The sequence below is a fragment of the Branchiostoma lanceolatum genome, chromosome 1 (genome assembly GCF_035083965.1).
Source record: "Branchiostoma lanceolatum isolate klBraLanc5 chromosome 1, klBraLanc5.hap2, whole genome shotgun sequence".
Taxonomy (NCBI): domain Eukaryota; kingdom Metazoa; phylum Chordata; class Leptocardii; order Amphioxiformes; family Branchiostomatidae; genus Branchiostoma; species Branchiostoma lanceolatum.
This window is the reverse complement of record NC_089722.1, coordinates 13390393-13415554: the sequence shown is the minus strand read 5'-3', so window position 1 is coordinate 13415554 and position 25162 is coordinate 13390393. Positions and strand designations below refer to the sequence as shown.

The 25162-nt window shown below is 42.3% G+C and overlaps 3 protein-coding genes across 4 annotated transcripts in view; 1 reads left to right on the top strand and 2 right to left on the bottom strand.

Moving 5' to 3' along the window:
- Nucleotides 1-155: 155 nt before the first annotated feature.
- LOC136435790 (type II inositol 1,4,5-trisphosphate 5-phosphatase-like) lies at nucleotides 156-21617 on the top strand. Of its 2 annotated transcripts, XM_066429524.1 has the most exons (25): nucleotides 156-660; nucleotides 1259-1338; nucleotides 1888-1985; nucleotides 2225-2254; nucleotides 2546-2656; nucleotides 3785-3910; nucleotides 4689-4745; nucleotides 5232-5319; nucleotides 5806-5970; nucleotides 6313-6414; nucleotides 7166-7280; nucleotides 7896-8012; nucleotides 8724-8902; nucleotides 9313-9424; nucleotides 9761-9870; nucleotides 10504-10639; nucleotides 15150-15260; nucleotides 15530-15598; nucleotides 15978-16074; nucleotides 16593-16828; nucleotides 18804-18914; nucleotides 19189-19273; nucleotides 19429-19556; nucleotides 20382-20493; nucleotides 20977-21617. In XM_066429524.1, the coding sequence occupies exons 1-25, from the start codon at nucleotides 604-606 to the stop codon at nucleotides 21102-21104; spliced, it is 2760 nt and encodes a 919-aa protein (XP_066285621.1). In that variant the 5' UTR covers nucleotides 156-603; the 3' UTR covers nucleotides 21105-21617. The 2 variants fall into 2 exon arrangements, with proteins under 2 accessions (XP_066285621.1, XP_066285626.1); XM_066429529.1 differs by lacking the exon at nucleotides 4689-4745 and having other exon boundaries at nucleotides 157-660.
- Nucleotides 10637-14421, bottom strand: LOC136435810 (proto-oncogene tyrosine-protein kinase receptor Ret-like). Its single transcript, XM_066429531.1, has 2 exons — nucleotides 14347-14421; nucleotides 10637-13940 (listed from the first exon to the last, which is right to left on the bottom strand). Exon 2 carries the CDS (start codon nucleotides 12618-12620, stop codon nucleotides 11088-11090), a length of 1533 nt encoding a protein of 510 aa, XP_066285628.1. The 5' UTR covers nucleotides 12621-13940; nucleotides 14347-14421; the 3' UTR covers nucleotides 10637-11087.
- A 261-nt stretch (nucleotides 21618-21878) lies between the features above and the next one.
- Nucleotides 21879-25162, bottom strand: part of LOC136435741 (daf-12-interacting protein 1-like) — a 30339-nt gene continuing 27055 nt past the window's right edge. The window contains exon 17 of the mRNA XM_066429438.1: nucleotides 21879-24655. Within this exon, the coding sequence (XP_066285535.1) occupies nucleotides 24584-24655 (72 nt within the window). The 3' untranslated portion in view covers nucleotides 21879-24583. The remainder of the gene's footprint in view (nucleotides 24656-25162) is intronic.

Sequence of the window (25162 nt, the reverse complement as noted above, 5' to 3'; positions counted from 1 at the left end):
ACAAAATCATATATGGTTTCCTACATGATAAGTGGAACGAACTATTCGCTTGTTTACATTTTAAACCAGTTATGATTTATAAATTTTCCAACATGTCAGCAGAATTCGCGCTCTGTGACCTCTGAACTTTAAACTCAATTTAGGACAGGAATTCACGCGTGACCGGCCAAATCTCGCGAGAGTTTGCACCACAAGAACCAACATGGCGGACGGTAACCGGAAAACGGCCACATTTCCTTGATTATATCTTACATTTACGGCGACCAGGAAGTTTTTCATGAACAGAAAGAATCGTGTTATTTCATTGGAAGGTTCTTTAACAGTCTAAGAGCCTGGTGGCCGGTGGAAATCCGTAAAGACGCCATTTCTTGACCGATCGTGCTCGCCCCACCCACCCGGCGTCTTGTCGTCTGCTCCTTGTAAAATCACGACTTGAGACTTGTACAAGACTCCTTGCAAGAACCATTCCCTGCCAGTGGAGGCGATGTCACCTCGATCACGCCTGAGATACCAGAGATTTTACCCTAGGCGGTGATGTACTTGTGAACCTTCTCAACTGACGTACGAATTCCCAGCTGACTGTTTTTATTGATGTAAACATTCATGGATCCGTCCGGGACGGTACAGGAAACTCTCGCATCGGGAGAAAAATGCGTCTCAATATCCTTTACTGGGAATCTTGGTAGCCGTGTAGTGCTGAAGTACTGTAAGCTTTAGTTTGTGTTATTGTCATAGTCTGACGTAAGATAATCTAAGGTGGTCTTGTGGTTGGGGTTGTTGAATCTAAAGGTACACTTTTCTGAAGAGCACAAATTTTACACTTATTTCCTCATTCGACTAAGGTGAAAATGATTACGTAGCTTTCGTGAGGGACGTAAAGTATGTAGCTTTAGTCAGGGATGGGACATAAAGCTGGAGGCCCCGTGTTTGAGGAGAGCCACGTGTCAAGCATGTTAAAGATTCTGTCTCACTTATCGAATTTAAGAGTACTAAGTTACTACATAGTAAGGGAACATCCCTGTGTGAGTGGATCAAACCTTACAGTCCAATCTTACGCAGCTTGTGCTTACTGTACAAAACTGGCCCTATCATTGTCATGCCTTCAGCGATTGACCGGATGTTCCTTCAAACAAGATTGAGATGACGGGTAAAGCTTTCAGGCTAGCTATAACACTGCATATGATATAATAATGGTGAACATACAAGGAAACATCCCTCCTAAATCATGCATTAGAGTACACCTTAACACAGTTCCTACGCGGTGGACGCAGTCCTGGTGCAGGACCTGGTGCGAGGAAGCAGAGTTGCAGCTCTGGTCGAGTCCAACACAGGATTTGGGTATTAAAGTTGTCCTTGTTATTTAGTGTAAAACTAATAGAATGGGTTAACCTGTTAATCAGGTACAAATTTTGCACATTGCTATGTCTAATAATGCTAACTTACATGTTATCTTTGTGTATATTAGTATTCAGTATACTGTAGCATTATATATGTACCTGGTACTAGAAGGAGATACTAGTAATATATGTCTGTAGATAGCAATTGGAGTCAGATATGAATGTCTTTGATATGATAATGATATACCGTGAAAGGGGAAATATTTGCAGGGATTTCATTTCGTGGTCGGGAGAAAAGGGAGTGTTTGCAGTGTTTCTGAAGGCAAACTATACAACAAAAATTTTCATGGTGGTTTTAACTTTGCGGTAAAGCCCTAAAGGTCACCGCAAAAATTACAAGCATAAAACCACCATGAACATTTCCCCTTTAACAGTAACCAGCCGCCAGTGCCTGCCTGCCAATTGCAAGCTGGTGTGTTATTATGCCAAAGGTCGGTTAAACTGGTTGAATGATCAGACATTGTTGTTAACTTCCTTGTTTTCCTCCCAGATTCTTTATGTTCAGCACCAAGCGTATGCCTGTCCAGGGGTCAGACTTAACCTTGGAGAAGGTCATACCTGTGAAGGAAGACTTTACTGTGGAAGTCAGTAAGTAGAAAGGAGAACATAACCCTTCCCTTAATTATCACAACAATTACAGGACATGATCATTTTCTTAATTATGAGGAAGTATAGAAGGACATTGTTATTACCTTGATTATGGTACCTGCCATCCCTGTATTGTGTCTATTACATGTGAAGTTATACTAGGAATTTGTGAACCAGTGAAGCCACAGTTTTGTTTGAAACTTTTCATCTTTGCTTTTTGCTGTCTTTTTTTACTACAGTTGATGACCCAGCAAAAGCCCACCTGATTGGTAAGTTCTGGTTTTGTCTACTGTTCTCCTTTCAGACAAATTCAGGAAATAAAGAGTTGACTGTAATAAAGTGTACAATTGTATCATTTGCTATACATGTAGTTTTGAATGTATGGCACTAACAGTTAAAGTGCAAAGTTGTACTAGTATATGTGTTTACCTGTATCATATATGCCTATTGTTGATTTGTATAACATGTTAAGGTTTGTGGGAGTGTGCAAGTGTACATGTGTTGTACATGGACCTCCCTTTTTTTATACGTATCTCCATTGCACATGTCTTTTCTTACAGGTTCAGATGTACCAGTGAAGTTGTGTGGAAGTGGGCAGGTGCTCTTGCTGGAGCTGCCCTTTGGCTCAAAGTCTGGTAATTTCCTCACAGCACTGAGAAGAGCCATCAGCCGTGAGTAGTCTGAGTCTTAATACGTCTCTGTAAATCTCCTGAAGTAGTCTGGATCTTCAGACATCCCCTTAACTTAAAGGAAGCCAAAAGGTATGGTCGGGAATCCTACTATACTATGCTCAATAAACCAAAAAGTATGGTCCCCATTGAAATTACATTAGTCCGTCATAAATCACCGGTATATTGTTAATTTGAAAATCGCGGCATACACCGCCGCCCAGTGACCTCAGTTGACCTCTACTACCTCGTGACCCCGGGTGACGACCGTGTGACGTCACAGGGCTTGCATTCAGTGGGAGGGCGGATATCAAAGTCGTCAAAGTCTTCATTTTCAACTGGATTCTCTTCAATCTCCATGATCTAAGTCTTCAGAGTTCGGACAGCAATGTTTGTGAGGCACGCGGGCAGCTAGCAAGTGTTGTTGGTGGTGGTGGTCACGTGGGACGCTCAGCCCTGTGACGTCACGTGGTCGTCACGTGGGGTCACGAGGCAGTAGAGGTCAACCAAGGTCACCGGGCAGCGGCGTATGCCACGATTTTCAAATTGATAATATAGCGGTGAATTATGACGGACTAATGTAATTTCGATGGAGACTATACTTTTTGGTATATTTAGCATGGCATAGTAGGATTCCCGACCATACCTTTTGGCTTCCTTTAAGTCTCCTGAAGTGCAAATGTAGTCTGGGTCTTCAGACTTCCCCTTAAATCTCCTAATTAAAAGTATTTTGTGTCTTCAAACATTTTGGGTTCCTTTCAAAGTAGTCTGGTTCTCATGACAGCCCTTGATTCTTAAGTCTCCTGACTTAGTCTCTTCAGATAAAGCTGCCAGGCCCAGATATATCCGGGATACAGAAACAGGCCCTGTGTGCCACACCCGGTTATAATCGGGATAGGGTATTCCCGAGAAGAAAACAGCATTGTGTGCATGTAGCGTGCAAAACCAGGAAGTTAGGGGAGTTAAGGCCGCTGGCTTTTTCACAGGTTTTGTGAGGTCAGGGGTCAAACATTTATGATTTTAATTGGGCTGAAACTCTGTCAGCTTAAGGGTTAATGAATTCCCCAAATGCAAACAGATTACCCCACTGTTTGTTATTGATGTAACAGTTGCTGTTCCTGTTGTTTGCAGTCTATACCAGTGAAACCTCAGCAGGGGTACTGCAGCCATTCGCTTGGCTGCAGAGATACACCCGGAAGCTGGTAACAGCCGACCTGACTGAGTTCGACCCCCTCAGCAGCACTTCTCAATCTCAGGGTAAGGCTATGACTTCTTTCAGCCGATTCTTCTGTTTGTCTTCCAATGTGAAAATGTGAGAAATGTTTCTCGTTCTTCTTTCATTTTTCTCGTCATCATCAGTTCTGCCCTAACATAGTTGCTCATGTTGCTTCTATCTTTCTCTATTGTCAGCTTGTGAAGTTGTTCTTGCAATGATTTCACTGGCTTCTGCTTGAAGTGAAAACAACATAAAGCAAATGGATAAAAGAGTTCTTTTACACAACAAATAAATTAAAGTGTCTTATTCAAGACCACTGATCCAGTGACTGTCTGTCACCTTTCTCAGGGCAATTCTGACTGGTTCTGGGTATCGCAGCTAAACTTATGTTTGGGACTGTATTATAAACACCCCATGAACTACCTATCTAATGTATATGTGTAAATACTTTACATTTGGTACCGCATCTGTTAGCAGCAACACCTAGCTGCAGTGGGTAACAGAACCAGAATTGCCCAAAAGAAGGTGACCCAAAACAGTGGTCTTGAATAAACTTCAGTGACTTTCACGGAACAGACAGCCAAGTTTTAGTCAACTGTGTGGTGGTGGTGGTGTTTCTCATAGAAAGTGCATCTTCTCTTGCAGAGACACTTTAACAAGCTGGCATGTTCCATAACTAACTGTGTTCACTTAACCCTCCTGTGCCAGGGCAAATGAGAACAAGGCTTTATAGTCAGCCTGTGGCACTGTGAGGGTTAAATCCACCCTTCTCTCTCTTGACTTCTCTCCCTTGTTGGGTCTATGATGAAATCTACATAGACTGGCCCTGGAGCACACTAGTGAAGCCCCCATCAGGACCCACCACACCGGTCGCCTGTAAGTGCCTGTTTGATTTGTCAAAGGAAGTTAAGGATGGGGTGTCTGTGACTTTCTCTTGACATGCCGTCATGGCAAGGTGGTAAGGTTGTCCTGTAGATGTGATTAGAGTTGTTAACTTAGAATCTAAAGGTTCTGGACTCGACTCCCAAGTAGGCCTCAATATTGTTTCCTTTGGAAAGTCATGTTATACCTATTTTCTCACTTGAATCAGGTACAAATGGTTACCTAGCTTTGGTTAGGGATAACCTCCCATATGGGACATATAGCGGGAGGTCCCGTGCGTGAGGAGAGCCACACCTTGAGCATGTTAAAGAACCCACCACAACACAAGTCTGGTCTTACACAGCTTCTACCTATTATGCAAAACTGTAGTTACACCCAATGGCAGTTTGCCAGTGATGCAGAATAAAGAACTGACGAATGTTGAAGACGTCAAGTTGTTTATTACGTACACATGGAGACTGACATGGCTGTTTGTGACAGTTGCAGAGAACATGTTTGAGGACAACTTTGCAGACAGCCTGCCTGAGCAGAGTTCATCAACCTGGGATGACACACCATCGTGGACACCGTAAGTGTGCACCTGTTTGTGCGTGTGTGCGTATATGTGTGCCAACTATGTTACTGAACTGCCTCTGCTATTTTGTTGACACCTTGTTTACTTTGTCCCTAGGAAGTGAAGTATTGTTTTTGGCTTGTGTATGTGTTTGTCCGTCTATGTTTCTAATTGCACAATAGTATGGATAACTGCAAAGCAGTATGAGTGATTACCACATTTACAAAAAATACATTTGTTAGTTTAGCTTTTCAGGATGCACAGCCAGTGCTACCCAACTAGCCTGTGGCTATTACGAAGGGTTGACTGCTGACAAGGACAAAGACAGTACAAATGGAATTAAAGTTTTGACATAGACAGAATTGCAATCAATACATCATGGGCTGTGATTGTGTGAAGGGGATGAAGTCTGTCATCTCCAAATACCCTGTTGCTGAAGTTTGCTACATACTTAGTAATATACAATAATTGATCTATTGACTGTCCCAATGTTTTTGACAGAGGGGACTCTGAGCCAGATGGAGGCAGTTCGGAGCCAGTTGTGCGGGGGGGCTCAGTCAGCACCATGGGGCCCATGTTGGCCAACAGGCCGTCTGTCAGGGAGCCCATTGTCAAGATGTACATGCTCAAGGAGGAGGCCAAGTACACGCATGTCAAGTCATTCAGGTAAGAACACATATCTCCAGTCATTCAGGCTAGAATGCACACTTCATGTCATTCAGGTAAGAACACAATGTTTCAAGTAAATGTTAAGAACATATAATTTATTTCAAAGCATTCAAGTAAGAACATTCATTTTAAGACATTCAGGTAAAAACATGTAGCTTCAAATACAAACATCTTGAGACATTCACTGGCAGGTAAGAACACCCACCTAGAGATGTACACTGCCATAAGACATTTACATGAATAAAAATGACTTTATTATGCATGTATAACTATTGTAAACCAATAACCTGGACTTTTAATCATTATGATCATTATGGTTTGTCTTTTGTTTCCACCCAGAATATTTGCAGGGACGTGGAATGTGAACGGCCAACCTGCCACAGAAAACCTGAAGGCCTGGCTGGCTACCGACTCCACGCCACCAGACCTCTATGCTGTCGGGTAGGTCCTAATGTACAAACTATCAACAGTAATGAGAAATAAACTGTTCTTCAACTCAACAGATTATTTCTCCTTAATAAGTATGTACTTTACCAACATACATGAACTTTCAAACTATCAACCATTTACTCACAGTGACTTCACAGGCTATATTCTCTGACAGCATAATCTCATTTGAACACTGTCAGTTGGAATATTCTATTTATTTATTTGTTTGGCTGAAACATACATACGTCATGTACATAAGACAGCCAAGGTTGCCCAGCTAGGATGTTGCTATTGTCAAGGGCTAATCTTGGGAAAAGATGACTTACACAATCAATAAGTTACAACTTGAAGGTAAAAATTATGTTAACATTTACATCATGTACACCCGTACACAAATTATCATAATGCATATCATAAGTTGGTATATCAATGACTGAAAAGTCAGTATGATGTAAATAGACCCCTTTCCAAACTATGGCGCGTTGAACAAAAATGAAGGTCAGGCGAAAATCATGTATTTATTTTGTAACATTGTTGAATACCTTGTTTTACCGCTCGACCCTCATTTTTGCCCAACTCACCAGTGTTTGGAAAAGGATGACCGGGGTCTATAAATATATATAATTCTTTTTTTCCTTTCTTCTTTAAATACTGCAGATTGTTTAGTTACTGTAGTGCTATATCCTAGGCAATAAAGTTCCTTTCTTATGCCTCTTCTAACTGAACATAGCAGCCACTATAATGACGCTCCTGCATTGTTTAGCTTTCAGGAGCTGGACCTGAGTAAAGAGGCGTTTCTGTTTAATGATTCTGCAAGAGAAGAGGAGTGGGTAAAAGCTGTCACACATGGGCTTCACCCTGGGGCCAGCTACAGACGGGTAAGCAACTACCCTGTATTGTGTAGCTGTATTACAATGACACTGCGATGATACTGTGCTACTTAAGGTCAACTGTAGATGGATAGGGACCTCCCTGTATACTACTAGTACCATAGCACTGCTATATGGTACCATTACTGTAACAGTACTAGAACATCCTGGAACAGTACTAGAACATCTGCCATGATGCCTGCGGTTGATTGATTGATTGATTGATTGTGCCAAGGAGGTTAAAACAGATTTTAACCTCCTTGATTGTACTACTACTAACTGAAGCATGGATGGATTGGGACTTGCATGGTACTACTGTACTACTTACTGACTGATATTTGTTGAAAGTGTTGTGTGTTGGTGGGAAAGATATGTATTGTTATGTTTAGGTACCGCTGATCTGATTGGTGGGAATGATGTGTGTTGTTATGTTAAGGTACGGCTGATCCGATTGGTGGGAATGATGTGTGTTGTTATGTTTAGGTACGGCTGATCCGATTGGTGGGAATGATGTGTGTTGTCATGTTTAGGTATGCCTGATCCGATTGGTGGGAATGATGTGTGTTGTTATGTTAAGGTATGCCTGATCCGATTGGTGGGAATGATGTGTGTTGTTATGTTTAGGTACGGCTGATCCGATTGGTGGGAATGATGCTGCTGGTGTTTGTCAGAAGTGAACACAACAAGTTCCTGTCTCAGATCGAGGCTCAGACTGTGGGAACAGGCATCATGGGAAAAATGGTTTGTGACCTTCAGTTCTGTATGCTGGCAACTGCATAGTCATTGAGTCTTTTACAGTTGTTGTTTTGTCTCTTAATTATCTCTTAACTGTTTCCTTTAAACAATTACTTTAAGTCTTATTTGTGACATTGGCAATGTATCTATGTCAAAATGTTAGGGTACTGGCTAGCTATTGTGATTTATGGTCCTAATCTCTAGACTACACACACTACATTTTGTACTACCTGGTGCCAATTGTAGTAGAAGTGGCAGCATGTGTAGTCCTGTGGTTAGTGATCATGCCTCTGGACCAAGAGGTCGTGATTTCAAATCCTAGCTGCTTTGCTCATCTGACATGCGTGCTACTGGAAAGGGTTGCAGTCCCTAGGATGGGAGCTCCGCGGGGAACTGTTTTTCCCAGGTACAGGGACTGTGACCCTTTCCAGTAGCATACATGTCAGGTGAGCAAAGCAGCTGGGATTCAAACTCACTATGAACCTGTATAAACTGTAGTTAACTTTTTCGTTTGTCCTCACTGTCACGACCAGTGGAGCAGTAACTCATTTTTTTAGTTCATTCAAGCTAAACTGGTTCTATATCCCTCTTGTTAATGAAAAATGAAGTCGTTTTTCATGTTAAGCAAATCTTATTTCGACTAATTGATGGAGATATAATATCTTTTTATTGCAAATATCTACAATGTACAATCATGTACAAGTATTGTGTTAATAGGGAAACAAGGGTGGCGTGGCGGTCAGGTTTGACTTCCACAACACCAGCTTCTGTATCGTCAACTCCCACCTTGCTGCTCACACCGAGCTGTACGAGAGACGCAACCAGGACTACAGCGATATCTGCGCTCGTATGCAGTTCAGCCTGACGCAACCGCCGCTGACGATACACAAGCACAAGTACGTATAAAATTTGCCATTATAACCAGCTGCTGCCACGCTGCGTGCCTGCAAAGCTGGTTTGCTTTGCCAAAGGGCAGTTATACCAGCTATATAGATACAGATACAGAGTCCAAGAAATAGTCTACCTTCAAGTACCAGAGATATCAGCCCAGAATCGAGGTGTTAAAAAAATGTGCTTTTCCAAAGAACTATGATCGTACAGTGGATCTCATTAGCATTCTCATTAGATAGCTTTGAACTGTGCTTATAGCTAGACGTGCAAAGGTTAGGTGTGACAGGTCGTTCAGTGTAATGTAATCATGCATGATCACAAACGCAAGTAGGCATCATAACAAAAAATTGCTAAAGACAGTCATGAATATGTCATTGTGCAGTTTGGAACCTGATTGTTTACTTGTTTATTGTAGTGTGGTATTGTGGGTAGGGGACCTGAACTACAGACTGAGTGACATCGAGAACAACGACGTCAAGACGTTGATTGACAAGAAGATGTTCAGCGACCTTCTGTCCCATGACCAGGTTTGTATCCTTGAATGATGTACTCCAAAAGCTATACACTGTTTTACATGTAGATGCATTAGACTAGTCCTTGAAGACAGCTCAGCACTCAGGTTGTTGTACTCTACTCTGCCTACTATGCAAACACTGTTCTATCAATCATCAACCAATAATGCACATTACATTTGTACATCCCATCCCCACCAAGTCTAGTCCAAAATGGATAATACTAAAATCACAGGATCCACTCGTTATTGAGCCTCATGTCTGTCGTCATGGGTTCAGCACAATCAGACTGTATTCTGTACTGTTTGGTCCCTGCAGAAACGATTTCCTCTATTTCTATTGTTTTTCTAGCTCACAAGGCAGATGGCTGAGAAGAATGTATTCCTAGACTTCAAGGAAGCAACCATAAACTTCATTCCAACCTACAAGTATGACCCAGGCACAGACGACTGGGATACAAGGTACATGTAATATATATACATGTATATATACACACCATAGACTGCATACCAACTAATTGGTTCAAGCCGTGGCTGCTAGGACATTGAGGGACAGGTACTTGGACAGCTATAATTACCATGAAATTACCATGGCGGTGTGCACTAACCAAGCATTAGTGCTGCATATGTATTCCTGGCATTAATGCTACATTAGACTATCAAGGGATTCTTAAAATAGGACATACACTGTAAAATGGCTACACATGTCTGTAGACATCTCTTTTCAATGTAAACTTCAATAAAGTGTTGTGTTTTGTGTGGTTAGACTACATGATTGTATATGCTTTGCAAGGACAGCTGTTATGTATTACCGCTGATTGTTGTGTTTGTTTACTACAGTGACAAGTGCCGTTGGCTAGCCTGGTCTTTGAACATTTATGTTCTTTGAAGGGGCAGAAATATACATGTACCTCTTCACCGCGAACTTGAAACCACCGCAAAAATGCTTGTTCTGTCTTCTGCCTGCCTATCACCTTTTTTCAACCCTCAACACTCCATTTTCTCCCTACCGCAATATTAAATCACTGTTAACTTAAACACATTTACAGTAACTGTTGTGGAGTACTTACTGATTGTTGTGTTTGTTTATTACAGTGAGAAGTGCCGTGTGCCAGCCTGGTGTGACCGTGTGCTCTGGAAGGGCGACAGTGTGTCTGTAGTGGAGTACAGATCTCACAGAGCCCTCAAACTCAGCGACCACAAACCAGTCTCCTGTCTCTTTGACATTGGGGTAAGTTTTGTGTGTGTGTGTGTGTGTGTGTGTGTGTGTGTGTGTGTGTGTGTTTATGTACAGCACAACTTCATGAGCTGTGCATAGATCTTCATGATATTTGGTAGGTGGTTAGGGGTCAGGAAAATGAAGGTCACTTTTGATAATGGCTCTCTTGGAGGCTTTCTATGGTACTGCAGCAGAACTTCTGGTTTCCATATCTTGTGTTCTGGACATGTTATGGTCATTCTTACCCCAAAGGAAGTTGAAATATACTGTTTCCTTCTTGTTCTTGATCTTCTCCTATAAAGGCTTGCTGCCTCTACAGCCATAGCCACAGTAGTGGCTCTGGCAGCGCATAGCTTCTCAGCCATATATATATATATGTTCAAAGGGTTCAAAATTCATTTGCTTAGATGCAGATTAAGTTTGACCTGTATAAGGGAGACTCCATTGGTCTGAAAATCCATTATCTAATGCTGTGATTGACCAAGTGCACAGCATGTCTTTGTGGCCCCAGTTGCTCTATCTTCTGCAACAGTTCGTCAGGAGTCGGCCGCTTCAGTGGGTCGACTATCCAGCAGGATCTGATGATGCGGTACACCAACAGTGAACAGTTCTCTGGCTGCTGCAGACGGACCCCTTTCTTCAGTAGTTCCAACAGTGTGCACACGTCCGGGTTCATAGGACCACCGGCATAGCGGGGCTCCTCCCCAAAGCTGGCGATCTCCCACAGCAGCACGCCGTACGACCACACGTCACTCTCACACGTGTACACCCCGTCCCGTAACGACTCCACAGCCATCCATTTCAGCGGCAACAGCTCCTCCTCTCCACCCTGGTTGGTTCGTTCATACGCTGATGACACATAAACGTCACGCGCCAGTCCAAAATCCGCAATCTTTGCCACCTTCCTGTCGCTGATGACGACATTACGAGCTGCGATATCCCGGTGCACGATCTTCAAACGTGTCAGCTTTGATAACCCACTGGCAACGTCAGCAGCAAAACCGAGGCGGTCTAACAGTTTGCTATTCCCTGTGGTCTTGTACTGTTCACGCAAATTCCACAGGTACCGCCGCAGATCTTCATTGCTCGCATACTCCACCAGGATGTACTGAGGCTCAGACTTAGTCACAACACCATAAAGTTTCACTACATTTGGATGTCCCTCTTTGTCCTCGTGGATCCTGGTGAGGATGCTCATTTCGCGTCGAAAATCACGGACAGCTGACGCTGTTATGCGGTCAGACCGGATACTTTTAGCGGCAACCAAAACCTCGTAACCTTCTGGCACGCGCAGTCGTCCCCGTACAACATGGCCGAACTCCCCCTCACCAATCATGTGTTCAAAACGAATGTCCTCTTTCTCTACTTCCCATGACGAAAGGGTTTCTATGACCAAGGTCATTTCTGAGTCCTCAGTTGGTTGTTCCGGTGTTCTTGGGCGTCTGCTCCTCCGTTTTACCAGGATACCAGTCATGATACAACTGATTATAGCAATGGCCGGGATAACGGACGCCAACACTACAGCGACGACTTGATTTTGATCAGGAATGGAGACTTTCTGACAAAACTTACCCGACTGTCCCTCTGCACAAATACAGCTGCCATTGACTGGATCACATGTGGCATTGTTCTGACAGGAACAACTCATACTGCAGTTCAACCCAAATGTACCAGGTGAGCAGATGTACTCACACCTGTCTCCATGGCGACCAGGTGGACACAGGCAACCCTCCCACCTGTCACAAGTTCCTCCATACTGACAGTCACACACTTGGGTGCAAACTTCCCCATGATAGTTGGGTCGACATTCTGTAGCGTTTAGAACGAAAGTTGCATTAAAAAGTTGGCCATCTTCAGCCTGTACCATACAACTATATCTGCCGTTAGCTGATTCTAGGATCGGCTGAAAGATGATGGAACTGTTCTGTACTGCTCCTTCTTTTTTGACTTTTGTGTCGTTATGCCTTTTTCCTGTTTGATAATCCAACGTCATATTAGCTACATGGATGTGTAGAGCCAGGCAGGTCAAAGTCAGATTGGTACCAATGTACTTCACCACTGAATCGCCAGGTGTCTCTACGATGACGACCTCAGGCCAGGAAACATCACAGGCCCTCCCTCTCCAACCCGGACGGCACTCACAGGCTCCGTTAAAGCCATGGCAACGAGCACCGTTCTTACAAACACAGTCTTTGTCACAGTATAGACCGTACCTACCCTCAGGACATCCTGTAACATTATAATGAAATGTCCACTCAAACAGAATTGGCCCCCCACTGAGGAGGTTGACTATACCACCACATCGTATCCAGAATGATGATGTTGACTATATCTCCTTAAAATCTAAAACAAAGAAAAAGCGGGCACCTTCCTCCTTTTGGAACTGACTATTCAGTACCCATTGAGGCAAGTCGTCATCAAGAAAAATGTCCAAAAAAGTAATATTCCCTTTACTCTTCAACTCTTGGTCCCGACATTTGAGTTCAATCCTACCTTGTTGTTGTGGTCCTTGAAGTACTGCTGAGATTAAAGCCTGATCTGAAATCGTTCCAAAGTCTCTTGCGCTACCAACGAATCTCCCGGAACAATCACCTTTCAAGACAAAATTAGATGCGTATTTCCTAGGTAAAGAATACTGAAAATAGTCGTTGTATGATGCAGCTCTCTCTCCGTTAATTGAAGCATAAAATCCATCATCACTGGTGAATAAGGTATAATTCCCGCCCCTCTTGCTGTGTGGAAGAACTGCCGTTTCACACCGTTTGTTATAGAATGGCGGGTATCCCGGCACATCCAACACTACAATGAAGAGGGTAACGTACAAAACGTTCTTGTACCCGGTATTTGTCAGCTCCACTGTCAAGTTGTACCACGAGTGCAACTTGTAGTCCAGTGGAGCCACCACGATCAACGTCAAGTCCTCAGGACGAACTCCAAATCGTCCCGAATCGTCCCCTGTGGTGATGTTTGCTGACCACAACGTACCATTGCTCTCTTTGGCAGAACCAACACTGGCATTGAGAAAATCCCTCAGTTGTACCACCGTGCTACCAACCGACACATCCTCGGGTATTTCAACATTTTCACCCGAAACAAAAAGGTTCCTATAAGCATGGAAGCCAGACAGCAGTTCAGCCCACAGAAGTACAGTACATAACATAGCACGCAGTGCCATCTTCTCTTCGTAGAGCAATGGCCCTCTGATATTTCCTCCCACTGTTGATTGGTCAATTCTTTACTTTTCCTGTCACCTACTCTTACTGTTTCTTCTTGCTGTTGTTTTGTCGGGCTGGGGGTGACCTCTTCCTTAGGGCTAGACAAAAACCCAAACAACAAAGTTTACTTGTGCAGTTGAGAAATTCATGTTCAAATTGATGTTTACTGAAAGCAATCATGATGAACAAATTTTCTCCTATACATGTATTTAAATGCAGGTTTGGTCTCGTACAACATTGTAGTTTGCCGAATAACAAATGTAACAGTTACTGTTACAACATACTGTCAATTATCCCACCAATTACGCCACATATTTTTCCACCCAAATAAACTAATTCAGGAAGAAAATTTTAGTAACTTTCAAGCTTAACACTGTGAATCTGAAAACTACATGTAGAAGAAGCAATCATTGAGGGCAAGCCTAGAGTGTCACTAACTGCAGCAGAAAACTGTTCTTGGACTTCTCTTTGTCCAGTATATATATAATACATGTATATTCCCACCTGTGAGACAAAATAAACAACAACTTTAGCTTGCAGTGTTGCTCTCTCACGGAGTCACTTCCGTCTGAAATGTTGTCTAACCTGTCTTTTAACCTGAGGCAAAATGTCAAAGTTCCACCACTGACATCGGAGGCCACATCACATGTAATCAATAAACATCACTGCTAATGGTTATGAGTGAAGATGACTGTGTCTGTGATCTTAGATGGTGCAGATTCCTATTTTCATGCATTTGGAGAAAAGACTGTGACAGTGACAGTGACGTCAAAATGGACCATGATCATTAAATTGTGGATTCCTACACTAACTAGAAATTGGTCATGCGAAGTCTTTATGGAACAAGGGGTGCTGCCCAAAACACCCAAACCATGCTATTCCTTCTTATCAAACTTACTACAGTAACTCCTTACTTCAACCCTGGTGTAAGAATTACCCAACCTCAGCTGAACTTTAAAGGTGTACTCAATAGCGGAAACAATTAATTATACCAAAAGAAACATTGCATCACTGTGCAAATTGTGTTCCTAAATTACCTTAATGTTTGTGTTTTCTTGTAATGAGATAATGATATAATTATAGCCTTCTTTGCTATGATAAGCCTTTCATACTTTGAGCAACTTGTGTTATTTGGAAGAGAACATCATTAACTGATTTGGTTTATGCAAATGTGGGCTTTATTTGCATAAGAAATCTTAAGACTATATCAGTTGTAGTAAAATTTATCATCATTTGGCAAAGGTACATGTATGAGGTCACAAAACTCTTGTTCTACTTTTTAATCAAAATATTTATCCTATTTACAGGTAAAAGTTATTGATGAAGACAACTACAAGAGGGTGTTTGAGGAGGTTATCAGGAAACTGGACAGGCTGGAGAATGAGTTCCTCCCATCTGTGTCTCTGAGCTGTGTGGAGGTATGTTGTGCCACCTAGCTTTGAGGGAAAGTACTGCATTGTAGTCTTAAATAGGGGGTGTTATTTTGAACTTCTATATGATGTATTTGGATCAAATTGATTTGGATCAATGATTATTGATTGTCTCAATATTCAATAATTTTTCTATCACTTTTCCTTCAAGTTGGAAATATTATTGAACGCTTTCACTGGCACAGAATGTCTCCAACTGCCTTAAGTGTTGAGACCACATTATATTGTCATTCAAAGCTTTATGTTTTTCCCCTCAGTTGAAGTTCGAACACATCAAATTCCTGGAGCCTCAGAAGAGAACAATCAGCATCACCAACACAGGACAGGTAGGAAGTTTCATTGTTCACCTGGTCAGGGTAGGAGTGGAGTTTGATCCTTTTCAAATCTAAACGACTGCCTTCTCCAGAGGGTAAATAGTGAATTTCAGTTGACAAAATTGCAAACATGTAAGTGCTTGCACCTTATAAATCCTCTATATGATGATTACTGGTATGTCCCTACCAGTTTACCAAATTGACCCTCTCTGATGATTTCTGGTAGATCCCTGCCAGTTTGAAGGCCCAGTGTGAGAATCACCTGGCTTTAAACTATTGTTGTTTGTTTGTTTGTTGTTGTTTACAGGTGCCCTGTGAGTTTGAGTTTATCTGTAAGCTGGAAGAGAAGACCCACTGACCGTTGTTTGTTTTTGTTTGTTGTTATTTACAGGTGCCCTGTCAGTTTGAGTTTATCTGTAAGCTGGATGAGAAGGAGTATTGTAAACCATGGCTGAGTGTTGAACCATACCTAGGGTTCATCATGCCAGGTAGGCCCAGTCTTCCTGTGGTCAAGATTGTTGCTCATTCATACTTTGTATGGGAAATGTACCTATTTTCTGATGTTTTCAGTTCTTCTGCTTCAATCACTCATTCTGCTTGCAACCAAAGATTTAGCTTCAACTTAAGATGTATGGGAAACAGACTCTTTCTTTATTTCTTTATTTAACTTCTGTAACTTCTTTATTTCAACGAACAGTTTGGATGTTTGAACAGAATGTTGTGTACAGTGTATAGGTTACAACTGCCGTATAGATAAATTGTGAAGGCTACTCATATATTACCAGGACATTTGTTTTAATACAGGTTAGAATTTTTTTCCCCTGCGATAGGTGACAGCCGCTCTATAGAGTTTGGGGTTTACACAAATGTCATGTAAACAGGCCATACATGTACATGGGTTATAGATAGCCTACCCTTTTCCCTGCTATAAATAATAGCTGCTACACATGTCAATAGAATTTGGGGTTTACATGTAAATGTTACATTTTTTTTTCTCCTGCTATAGGTGACAGCTACCCCATAGAGTTTGAGGTGTATGTGAATAAGAACACAGCAGCCCGGCTGAACTCAGGTGAGGACCGTCTTGAAGACATCCTCGTGCTTCACCTTGACGGAGGGAAGGACTACTTCGTGACGGTCCAAGGCGACTACATCCCCAGCTGCTTCGGTTCGTCCATTGAGGCGCTGTGCAACATGAGGGGACCAATCAGAGAGGTGCCTGTGGCTCGCCTGGTCGATCTGGTACGTTGCATCAATATTTCACATAATGATTGTAATTTACACACTTTTCCAGCCGAAATCCGCAAAGACAGAATTTCGGATCGGTTTTTCAGACATTAAAGTTGAATTTAGAGCCTTCTGAGGCCGTTTTTACCACATAATGCACTTTGCAATTAAAAATGTCAGTCACACTTCAGTACCTGAACCTTATCATGCCTTATAATAGTTGTGGCTCAACATTAGTCCCAAGCCACCAGGGTGTCCCAAATTGAGGTCATTGTCATGACCATGCTGAGCAGACCAGCTGTCTATGGACTATATCACACTAATTTCAGGAAGGGGTATCGGCTGGTATAGTACTGCAGTACTGTCAAACCTGTATTAGCGGTCACCTTTGCATTGCGGCCACCTGCCCATAGTGGTCACTTTTTGTCGGTCCCTTGGATTTTTCCTATTGACATAAGCATTAAGAATTAGGCTATAGCGGCCACCTGTCCAACGCGGTCGCGGCCAGACGATTTTCAGTCCCGCGAGTACAGTAACACTGTCGGTAACGGTCACGGCGCGCCGGTAGAAGCCGCATCGCCACCGCACGCCGGGTTCAAATCTTCATTTTTTCACGCAGTTATCAAATTTATGTGGACTCAACTGGATAGGATGATAATAAAGAAAACCAGAATGCTTTATCTTTGTTAGAAAATCCATGCTTTGACGCGAAGTCAGTATAATTTTCTTCACATTGCTTGCGTTTGTACATCGTAGCAAAATTGACCATTTCTGTGCATTTCGACTGGACAAATATTACGGCAGCTTTTTGGAAAATACAACTCGCACATGTAGCTGATGCGGTAAGTTCGGGAAATGTTTGAATGCCGGCCCAATAACCGTTTTCCCCGGTGCTCAAAGTCAAAACGTGTTTCGCGCAATTTTCAAAATGGCGCTGATAGTCAGCAGCAAAAAGGTCAACAGAAGACACCACTGTTTCGAAGGTATAATGCTCTAAATCTATTTTGCTGCAAAGTATCACTGAGGATAATTACTTTACCAAAAGCTTCAAAAGAAATATGAATAACATTAATATGATGTAAAATTTGGGCTATTGCAATTTTCGGAAAAGAAAAAAAGCCATCAAAAGAGCGACCTTCTTCTGAGTACCCTATTAGCATAATGGTAGAAGCTGATAATGACAAGCGGGAAGGGAAACAACAACAGACTAAGGAAAACTATCGCCACGATTTTATGTTTCAATACGGTCGAAAACGAACAGTAAGTCGCAACTGAGCAACATGTATTTTGTTCTTAACTAACTAGGTGGCATTTTGCTGCGAAGGACTTTGTTTCATATGATTAAAACTCGTTGTTGACGCGTGTGCCTGCAGCGAAGCAGTCGCGAAGGATCAAGAGTAGAGTATGGCGATGCTGGTCTGTACAGACATAAAGCCCGATCGAGCAAGCCATGGATTTTGGAGTTGGCAGATACAATAATTCGTTTTTCAAGCCCATAATAGAAGTAAAAGAACAACAATCGACTTTCTAAAATGTGACTTATCTATGCAATGTTTACATGTGTACTGTACGGTGAATAAATGTATCTCAGTGGGTTCTGAAAATATGTGTCACTCGTGGTCAATTAATCGACATTTTCTGCATAGCGGCCACCTGTCCTTAGCGGCCAGTTTTGGCCAGTCCCTTGAGTGACCGCTATAGACAGGTTTGACTGTACTTGAAAAAACTGCTAGGGGACCCAAAGTCGCCATTATTTTTCGGGACCTCAATAAGTACCCACATACCAAAATTCATACAAATCCATCAAAAGGGTCTTGAGTTATAGATGCGAACACACATACTCAACCAAAAACAATACCCCCCTCAGAGGTGACCCTCCTTCTCGGAGGCAACTACATGTATGGAAAGAGTTGTATGGGTGGTTTAGTGCTACTTCACTGTTGTTAAGATGTGTTTTTCCTTGTCCTGATCTAATTTTCTCACACCACAGGAGGCTGGCTCCCCCAGTAAGACGTCTTCTGAGGACTCCTTTGACCCCCTGCCGATTCCCAAGGAGATCTGGCTTCTAGTCGATCATCTCTACAAACATGCACTGCACCAGGTAAGCAAATCTGTCTTTGAATAAACTCTGTTATAACAATAATGTTGGTTTGTGCAATATGTTTGTTGCAGAAGGATTCATCTCAGCAGCCAGGGTTAGTCGTAATGTAAGGTTTGATTGTTTTGGGATAGGATGCGTTGGAGGATTAGTTTAGGGTTCAATATATTCAAATATACCTAACTTTTTATGTTTTGCAGCATGATTGTGTTGTTGCAGGATTGGTTTAGGGTTAAGTTGTGATCTATAGTTCATTTATGTCGTATGTTTGTTGCAGGAGGACTTGTTCCAGCAGCCAGGACTCCACTCTGAGATCGAGGAGATCCGAGATTGTTTGGACACTGGAATGCCTGATACCATACGTATCCTTACTGTACTATTAGATGTCCCTAACCGTGCTTGGTACCTTATCTATTCTTATACCTCGTATAAACGTCTTTATTTATTTATTTTTTTGTAATACAACGTAGTTCAAGGTCATGCTTGATTTGTGATTAACCCTTAACCCCTGACCCAGCTGGCCGACCCCACTCTGTGGCAGAATGTCTCCTGATGTTTCTTGAGAGTCTACCTGAGCCGGTTGTCCCGTACCAGTATTACCAGTCCTGCCTGGACTCCTGCAGCAACTTTGAGCTCTGTAAACAGGTAAGGGGGAGGGGGGCATGTGACTGGTATTGGGGAGGGAGGATAGTCATTCCTGGGCAAGCTAGTCATATATGTGCCTGGTCCAGTACTAAAAATAGTATACAAGTCCTGCCTGGACTCATGCAGCAACGTTGAGCTCTGTAAACAGATAAGGTAGTAGAGGGGCATGTAACTGGTATTGGGGAGGGATGATTAAGTCATTTCTTCCCAAGCTAGATTCCTGCAGCAACTTTGAGCTCTGCAAACAGGTAAGGAGGGAGGGGGGCATAGGACTGGAAATAGGGAGGGAGGATAATCATTCCTTCCCAATCTAGTCATCTTCATCAAAAACGTTCATTTGATCAGAAGCTGTGCATGCTCATCTTTTATTAAAGTACATACAATTGCAAGTTTTCATAATGTTTGCTTTTCTACCTCTCGAAAGAATGCTTTTTGTGAGCCGAGGTGCCAGATTCCAAACAGGCTGCTGTGTTAATACTATAACATCAGGGGTGGAAATTGACTTGATTACCCGGCAGCAGGTATCAAGAACTGGAAGTATAATTTGTATGATTCGACCTTCAATAACATCAGAAGGGTGTATATTTTGTACAAACCTCTGATGTTCATTGAATAATACTGTTGTGGCTGAATGTAATTTAGGAAATGCACTTGAAGCAGTAAGTTTTAATCCAGGGAATTTTGATGAGAGCTGTTGTAGTAGCTTAACAGTATGACTGACACTTTTTTGCTTAATGCGAAGTGCACAGTTTGTTTGAAATCAATGCTTGCTGCCTGATGTCACCTCTTTCTTACCTGGTTTTTACCTGTTTCTCACCTGTCCAGCTGATGTCTCAGGTTCCTGAACACCACAGGAATGTCTTCAAGTACCTGACAGCATTCCTCCGAGAACTCCTGAATTACACAGATGACAACAAGCTGGATCCCAAGACATTAGGTAAAACACACCTAAGTCCACATATTAGAAAACACAGGTCTACACTGTAGTACATTGTATATTAGGTAACACACACATGTGCCTATCCTTGTTATAGGTAGGACATATCTGTATATTTAGTTACACCTGTGGTAAACTCTACTAGTGTTATAGGTAAGATATAAGTAAGATACTACACGACTGTTTCGACAGTTGATATGTTATTGCTGGTATGTTAACTTTTAGGACACAAGTGATTTACCATGTGCAGCATGTAACTACAGTCATGATTCCACCTTGTGTGCTGTGACAGCTTTTGTTGATTGCAGTAAATTCATTGTTGTGGGATTAGACTTTGCTGTAGAACGGGAAAGGTTTTCGGTGTTTCAAGTTTGCAATTGAAACAACCGAAACGCACATCGCAGTGTCATTATTTCACGATAGAGAGGTCACTGAAACCATGGCAAACGTTTCCGACTTCAGTAACATTTTGTCTGTTTCCAGCCATGATATTTGGAGGCCTCTTGCTGAGACCGAAGCGGGATGAAGGCAGGAGACAAAACAACCAGCAGACGACCCGCAGGAGGGCAACCTTCATCTACCAGTTCCTTGTGAACCCGTATGATGGTTAAACTGCTGGTCAATCAGCAACCTGCTGTAGCTCAGCTAGCCAATCAACAGATGTCTAACAGGAAGCTAGCCAATCAGAAAACTGGCAAGCCCTGCTAGCCAATCAGCTGCTAGTTAAACAGGAAACTTGCTAGCCAATCAGCATGGTGGATAAAGGGGACCTTAGCCAATAAGTAGCTTGGTGGGAGAGGGCGGCTTGTTGTAGGTGTACATAGAATTCTAACCAATAAGAATTAGGTGTGAAAGCATGAGATGACCAATCAGAGTCATGGAAACACTGAGCTCTTGGCCAATGAATTTAAATTATATATCAAATATATATATCAAAGAGTCTCAAGTTAGCAAGAAGTGTTCTTAACATTCTTCAGTAGCCTTACAAGGAATATCTTAAGGCTACACGCATACATGTGTGACCCGCCAGTTACTGTCTTCTCAGGCCGAGTGCCTCGAGTGGTAAAGGAACGTGGCGAAGGTCACCTTGTAAACAGGTGGGGAGGGGGGCGCCTGGTGTTATTAGTCCTATTTTCACTTTAAAATGTCAGAAAATCAAGGAAATAAAGAGGTGTGGTCTTAACATGTATGTGGAGTCATAGTTTGTATTTTGTTAACAAAACCATCTGGACATTAAAGGTACCACAAATGAATCACTAATTTGACTTTTAACTCAACCGTAAGGTAGTATCATAATATCTTTTACCTGTCGGGCACCCTGATATTTCTATTACTGACACTAACCTACAGACACACAGAGAAATAAATCCACAGTACACAACTGGTTTAGTAAAAATATACGTAACTTTTTAATACAACGTTGTTTTCATTTCAACAGGAACTAGAAACTACTTTCCAACATGACCAACAATAACAAGGTCTTAGTAAACCAAAGTTAAATTCCAACTATTTAGTCTTGAAATTTTCTCCAAAACTTGGAGGTAATTAATGGTATTTGTAATACTTCTAGCAGGTAAGACATTTATTTGCGTTCTCTTTGATACTGATCCATACTTTTTCCGGTATAGAGCATAATGCATAAACTATAAACCATCATGAAACATCCTTAACCACCTTGTCACATTTGAAAGTTCATCTGTGTTGGTAGAAGTCATTCTGCATGGAGTTTAAACTGTAAACGCCAACACAATAAATTGGACTTACCCAAATTTTCGACTGATCAGCTCCAGTCTTTGTCAAGGAGTGAGCAATCCACTGCTTCTGTGACGTCACGTTATGCAGATGAGACACGTGACTCGGAGAGCAGTGGATCATAGGTTGCAGAAAGTCTATGGCGCCTTCCGTCTCTGTTGAGGGATGGTTGTAATAATGGGCGCCATAGACTTTCTGCAACCTATGATCCACTGCTCTCCGAGTCACGTGTCTCATCTGCATAACATGACGTCACAGAAGCAGTGGATTGCTCACTCCTTGACAAAGACTGGAGCTGATCAGTCGAAAATTTGGGTAAGTCCAATTTATTGTGTTGGCGTTTACAGTTTAAACTCCATGCAGAACACCTTGTCACATGGTTACAGAAATGCAGTCACATGATCACTGAGTCTGTGTCACATGATCACTGAACCTCTGTCACATAATCACTGAACCTCTGTCATATGATTGCTGAGACTGGTGACATGATTACTTATCCTCATAATCATTGTGACTTTGCAACATGATCACTGAGTGACGAAGTTTGATCTTAACTTTAACACAAAGCAAATATTGCTCACCTCAAATTTTCAGTCGTACTACTTCGACCTTCTTCTGGAGTGATTCAATTACTCTGAGCACGGGGGCTGATATCGCTTGCCAGGCAATTACGATTCATTACTGGAGTCATGTGTCCCTAAAGTCATGTGCTCAGAGTAATTGAATCACTACTAAAGAAGGTCGACGTAGTACAACTGAAAATTTGAGGTGAGCAATATTTGCTTTGTGTTGAAGTAAAGATCAAACTTTGTCATGGATTTCATCAACACAGATGAGCTTTCATGCTAATAATCACTGAATCTCTCATACCTGTACATGTACATGAAACTGCCCACCACTTTCTTGGGACATTTTAACATAACAGTATGGGAACAAACCTGTCCCTACACATTTCCTCACTACCTGGTCAGTTTTACCAAATAAAACAAACTGCTGTGTAACCATGAGACTCCAGCACTTTCAAAGCAGAAAAATATGGTTGAACAGTTTTTTTGCTGTAACTTTAATCATTGCAACAAATTGTACTTGGTACAAAATATTTTACTTTTACCTTATAACAGAAAAATGCACTTGTTAGTCTTATGACTAATCTTCAAACTCCTCCCAAGACAAACCAGAGGCTACATGTAGGATGAGCCTACAGTCACCACGAAAGCATCCGTTCTAGCACCAACGTACAAAGTGATACATTTCTCCTGTACCTGCTGCAACAAACCTTCTATTGCTATGCCAATTACAACTACAGTCAAACCTGCCCAAGGCGACCACCCGGCGGACCGAGCAAAAACGGTCGCGATGGACAGGTGGTCGCCATGAAGAGGATTCCACTCACAATTGTTTCCAGTCGAGGTTTTCAAATACAGCACGTAAATGGATGGAAAATTATGTGAATTTAGACAGCATGACCCCCAACAGGTTCAATTCTCATGGACAGAAAGATCCTACAAAATTAGATTTTCTGTCATCGTTGTAATAATTGTATACCGCTACATCGTGTACAAATTTTCGTCATAATTTTGACTACAAAACAATGTTTGCCTCGATGATCTCGCAGCGCCCTCCCGCATTCACACGTTACAATAGTACACACACACATATTTTTGTCCTTATTTTTGTCCTTCAAGGTCTTGAAAACATTTCCCGGAAATCCGACAGCAAAATGATCCGATGTCACCACACGCTTGAAAATTAGGCGGCCGCCATGGGCAGGGATTGTGCTCTGTTTGGTCCCAATTCGTGGCGGTCGCGGTCGCGTTGGACAGGTGGTCGCCTTGGGCAGGCAGCTTAATGCTTGTGCCTATGGGGAAAAATTTCGGGACCGAGAAAAAGCGGTCGCCATGGCCAGGTGGTCGCGTTGAAAAGGTGGTCGCCTAGGCAGGTTTGACTGTACTCTTCTTCTCCTTTGTCTGCTCCAAACCCTTTTCTATTACAACAATCCTTTTACGGCTGTTCCTAATACAACAACCATTCTATCAGCTGTGCCTTTTAGAACAATCCCTCTACTGCTGTACCTGCAGCTCCTACAACAATTCTTTTACTGCTGTTCTGCTACAACAACCTTGCTTCTGCTGTTCCTACTACAACAATCCTACTATAATTGTTCTGCTACAACAATAGCTTCTGCTGTCCCTACTACAACAATCCTACTATTGTTCTGCTACAACAACATAGTTTCTGTTGTCCCTACTACAACAATCCTACTATTGTTCTGCTACAACAACATAGCTTCTGCTGTTCCTGCTACAACAGCCCTTCCATCAGGTGTACTAGCTGTCCCTCAGCCAGTCTTGAAGTTGGTGGCTGATGGCTGCAGCAGCTGGGTTCTGTAGGCACAGATCAGCAACTTGGCCTGGAGAAGAGAACAGGGAAGAGTCAGTAAGGCAGGGTTGGACAAGTTCTTAAAAATTTGCTGGGCCCATAGGGCAAGTACATAAAATAATATACTCGTTTGAACCATAAAATACTTAGTATTTTATGGTTCAGGCGAGTATATTTTTTTACGTACTTGCCCTATACGGCGAGTTAGGTTCTCAGCGTGACGTTTAAATTCTGCTGCCCCAAGATGCATTTCGTGTGTTACGTAATCGTCATCACATGATCGCATTACGCGTCTCTGATTGGTTGTTGCTGCAGCTAAAGGCGGGAATTTTGCAGACGAAGTGCATCATGGGGCAGCAGAATCGCGGTCCAAGTTTTTTCTTTGTCTGAAATGTTACACTTGAAAACGCAATAAAAACGCGGTTTTATCGACTACATAGCAACATTATGGTGAAGAGAATGCAAAACCAAAAGATGTTTTCGGGAAAGTATACATTTATTTGCGGATTGATGGTGGCTTTTGCGTAATTTTAGCGAT